This window comes from Cucurbita moschata, unplaced genomic scaffold (genome assembly GCF_002738365.1).
Source record: "Cucurbita moschata cultivar Rifu unplaced genomic scaffold, Cmos_1.0 Cmo_Scf00001, whole genome shotgun sequence".
NCBI classification, from domain to species: Eukaryota; Viridiplantae; Streptophyta; class Magnoliopsida; order Cucurbitales; family Cucurbitaceae; genus Cucurbita; species Cucurbita moschata.
This window is the reverse complement of record NW_019268517.1, coordinates 1,003,237-1,008,048: the sequence shown is the minus strand read 5'-3', so window position 1 is coordinate 1,008,048 and position 4,812 is coordinate 1,003,237. Positions and strand designations below refer to the sequence as shown.

The 4,812-nt window shown below is 36.9% G+C and overlaps 1 protein-coding gene across 1 annotated transcript; it reads left to right on the top strand.

The window, feature by feature from the left end:
- Positions 1-2,099: 2,099 nt before the first annotated feature.
- LOC111441567 (proteasome subunit beta type-2-A-like) lies at positions 2,100-4,297 on the top strand. Its single transcript, XM_023078612.1, has 3 exons — positions 2,100-2,383; positions 2,470-2,593; positions 3,692-4,297. The coding sequence occupies exons 1-3, from the start codon at positions 2,226-2,228 to the stop codon at positions 4,025-4,027; spliced, it is 618 nt and encodes a 205-aa protein (XP_022934380.1). The 5' UTR covers positions 2,100-2,225; the 3' UTR covers positions 4,028-4,297.
- Positions 4,298-4,812: the final 515 nt, after the last annotated feature.

Sequence of the window (4,812 nt, the reverse complement as noted above, 5' to 3'; positions counted from 1 at the left end):
TTTTTTTTTTTTTTTTTCAGTGGATGTATGAATGATAGTTATTTACCATAGGATGTGAAAGAGGTGAAAAACCCCAAAAAAGTTGAAGAAAAATATATGATTTATTACAGTGTGAAATCTGAATTTTCCCCCCTTTTCTCCTGCTGACTGCTGTGCATTTTTCATCACTTTTACTGTAAAAAGTTGGTTTTTTGTTCATTGTCTTCTCAGGCATGCCATCTTCTTTATGATGATAACACAAATGAACAAAACTAGAAAGACAAAGCAGGGGACAATGTTGCAGGTTTTGACAGTAATGGAAACCAAGATTCAGAAAAAAGCCTTTGTTTTTGGTTTTGTTTTTTTTATATGTTCTAAATTTTTGAGCTCTTGGTATGACTGGGAACGACCTGTTTCTTATAAACGTGTGGAAACCTTTCCCTAATAGACGAGTTTTAAAACCTTAAGGAGAAGCATGAAAGGGAAAACTCAAAGAAGATGACATTTGTTAACCGCAGACTTGGGTTGTTACAAATGGTATTAGAGCTAGATACTGGACGGTGTGTCAGCGAGGATGTTGGACTTTGAGAGGGAGTGGATTTTGAGGTCCCTCGTTAGTTGGATAGGAGAATGAGTGTGTGGAAACCTCTTCCTAATGGACACGTTTTAAAATATTGAGGGGAAACCCAGAAGGGAAAGCCCAAAGAGGATAATATCTACTAACGGGAGACTTGGGCTGTTACAAATGGTATTAGTGTCAGATACTGGACGGTGTGACAACGAGGATGTTGGACTTTGAAGTGGAGTGGATTTTGAGGTCCCTCATCAGTTGGATAGGGGAATGAAGCATTCCTTATAAGTGTGTGGAAACCTTCTTAATGGAAGCGTTTTAAAATTTAGAGGGAAACCCAGAAGGGAAAGCCCAAAGATGATGATAATATCTACTAACGGTAGACTTGAACTGTTACAAATGGTACAGAGCCAGACACTGGACGGTGTGTCAGCGAGGATGCTGAGCCTCAAAAGGGAGTGGATTTTGAGGTCTCACATCAATGGGAGAGGAGAACGAAGCATTCCTTATAAGGGTGTGAAGATCTCTCTCTAATGAACGCGTTTTAAAACGTTATACGGTTACAAAATTGTTTCCCACTAGTTGACTGAAAGCAAAAGAAACAGCCTCAAAACATATGTAATCATAGGTAATGAATCCCTCAAAATGACACCCACCAGCCAATATTAAAAGCAGATTTGTCTGTCTGTGTCTATGGGATCCACAAAGCAAGCAAGCAAGCAAGCACACTGCTAAAGAACCAGCTGCTGCCATTTCTTGCAGACCATATCATTTTGTCAAGAACATGCTTCACATTTACACATACATCAATTAAGTAAAGTCAGACTGGGAGGTCAACCTGTAACATATTCTATCATGAACGCCTCAAACACTCAAACTCCATTCAATTTTCTTGTTTGGTTTGAAACATTATGGTTGGAATTGGATGATTAGATGGGTTCGGCTGTTTACGATCTCGAGCTAAAGACTTCTTTTTTGTCCAATTGTGACTAATAATTAGATAAGAATTTAGATTTTGGATTCGGCACTTGATAGTTCTGACATTCCTCTATATCTATCATATGACATAGTTATATTAATCACTCGTCTTGAACTGCTTCTAAGATCGAAAATTGTTATCATAAACTAACACGAGTCTTTTAGGATGTTCTCTTCTCACTCACATGCTTCCTAGAAAAATTTTCAAGAGGTCACCAACATAGAATTGCTCAAAACTAATTATCGTTGTCAGCCTCACGGTTTTAAAACATGTTTTTGACTCTGATATCATTTGTGACCGTCTAAGCCCATTGCTAACAGATATTTTCTGCTTTGATCCATTTAATATAGGTAGATTTACATTAATAATTATTAAGAGACAGTCACGTTGTGACAGGACCTATTTATAATTTATTATATATTTAAATAACTAAAAAAATAGTGAAAATAAAATTATTAATGATTTTGAGATAAATTAATTATTTCTCCAGAAAAATTTTTAAATAATTTTTTTTTTTGAAATATATTTCTAAAATTTCATTATTATATGTTTAATCATTAAAATGAAAATGGGGCTTGGAGAGAACTTGGGCTTCAAGTCATTGCTAAGCATAATTGGAAAAGGGGGAACTCCCAAATTTCAGAGGCTTTGGAAAACCAGATCGATTTCAAGAAGAAGAAGAAGAAACAAGAAGGGATGGAGAGCGTATTCGGACTTGTGGGCAACGGATTCGTCATAGTGGCGGCGGATACATCGGCGGTGCACAGTATTTTGGTCCATAAATCCAATGAGGACAAGATCATGGTTCTCGATTCCCACAAGCTCGTCGCAGCTAGCGGCGAACCTGGCGACAGGTTTGAGATTTTTATTATTCAATTATTGTTTCTTCTCTAATCGTTTGCCTTTTGTCGATTGTGATCTTCGTTGTGTGATTGAATAGGGTTCAGTTCACCGAGTATATACAGAAGAATGTGTCTTTGTATCAGTTTCGCAATGGGATCCCCTTGACCACTGCTGCTGCTGCTAACTTCACTCGTGGTGAACTCGCAACCGCCTTGCGGAAGGTATATCATTTCTTATTACTATTACTTTTATCTGATTAAAATTTCAGCTAACCTTGAATTTTCGATCCTGGGCTTTGAGTTTACATCGGATAAGCGGTTTCAATCATTTGGTCATGATGATAATTTTTGAATGGTTCTGTCTTCAATCCAACTTTTTGGAGCTTAAAATTGTTCAAATGTCTAGACAGAGCGAGGAAATTTCTGTCTATCTTTAAGAATGACTCACAGTGAAGAAATTTTTAGGAAAACCCTCGATTTCTGTCATTTTTAAGAATGTCCATAGTGACAAGAAATTAGGCAGATAAACCTCTAGAGATATTGCATTCTATTAACACTTTGTTACTTGTTCTTTTTTTCTTGTATCAAGCTGATAATCATGACAATGTTTATGTGTATTATATCCTGTTTCAGTCTTGCTCTTGGAATTGTCATCTTATTAGTTCATTCCTTATCATTAGGCAAGGCTTTCATTAAATCTTTGAATTAACAGTGACTTATGTCTTATAGGTCACCTCTTACTCTAGGAATTTCTTGTGGATTCTCGGTTTCTTTGTGATTCTATTTAATTTTACTCATGATTTTCCAAGTATTTTCCAAATGTAAGTGACTCTCATAAAAATCATTTCTTGTTTACTATCATACCTTCTTAGTTTTATCGAACTCATTCTTCATGGTGCGGCCCCAGCAAGCACGAGCATGGTCTCTTTTTTTAGTCTTTCTTTCTGAGGCGTGTACTTGCCAAATAACCAACCATCATGTTTCATCCCTATAACGAAGTTCATGGCGACTAGGGCAAAGATCACCTTTCTTTAAGGCTAAGCTAGGGTAGAGTTATGCAGCTATGATGTACTCTAGTGTAGATGAGCACACCGTGATGGAGTTCTACATAGTAATTTGGTTTTTGTTGCTCTGAGCAGAATAATAGATGATCCAATACTAGTTCTTTCTGCGTTTGTCTATAACTGCGATTGAGCTGTAAAAGGTATATAAGGAGTCTCACGCTCCTAGCTTATTTGGTGTCATGGGAAATTAACTTGTTGGGTGGGTTGTAATTTAGAAAGACGAACCTGATTTCAACTGTGAACTTTTGATTTTCAGAATCCATATTCCGTGAACATTCTTCTGGCGGGATATGACAAGGAAACTGGCCCATCCCTCTATTACATAGACTATATTGCCACCCTTCACAAGGTTGAGAAGGGAGCTTTTGGTTATGGGTCTTACTTTTCACTCGCCATGATGGATAGACATTACCATAGTGGCATGACAGAACAAGAAGCCATTGATTTGGTTGATAAATGCATACTGGAGATTAGGTCCAGGCTTGTTGTAGCCCCACCGAATTTCGTTATCAAGATTGTAGACAAGAACGGAGCTAGGGAGGTTGCTTGGCGCGAATCTATCAAGGATGGAGCTAGCTTTCCTTCAGCTTAAGATCTAAATGTTACATCTGCCGAGGCTTGCTTTTCTTGCTACCTTAACTTTGATGAGCTGCAAGCAGAGTGTATTCTACCCTTTTCTTCCCTAGTTTCAGACATTTCTATAGCGTAATGTTGCTGTTAACATTTCTTGTTCCTGAATACATGAGCAAACAAACAAAATGTGAACTTCTATGGGTTGATTTATCATCTGTTGTGCTGAAGTTCAAAGGTGCTACTTATGGTTTTATCATAATTGAGTTTGAAAAGTGGGAGATTTGAGAAAGCAAGATCTTAACAAACCAGCTTCAGCGTCCAAAGAATTTGATTTTCCCATTGCTTGAATTCATAAAGAACGTCCAAACAGATGACCTTACCTGAACAGGACCTGTTCTTTAGATCTCTTATTTGAGCTGTACAACTGTGACCTTGAGTTCATAATGAAGTCCGATTAGATTACTCTGTTTTATCTTCTCTAGTCTTTAGAAAGGTCAAATTACCATCCTAGCTTCCACTTTTATCTTTTCTAGTCTCTGATGATCTCCATTCTTATTGATACATGGATGCATTTTCTGCCTATCTATATATCATTATATACTACTCCATTTTGGCAAGAGATTCCTCTAATTTTGAATGTGTCAATGGCAAGAGATTCCTCTAATTTTGAATGTGTCTCAAAATTTGAAAGAATTAGGGAGCATCATTTCATTTTTGTATCAAGGAAGCAATTGGAGAGCTCAAGAGAATTAAGAATTCCCACCAAAAAAAAAAAAAAAAAAAAAAAAAAAAAACTGTTAATAG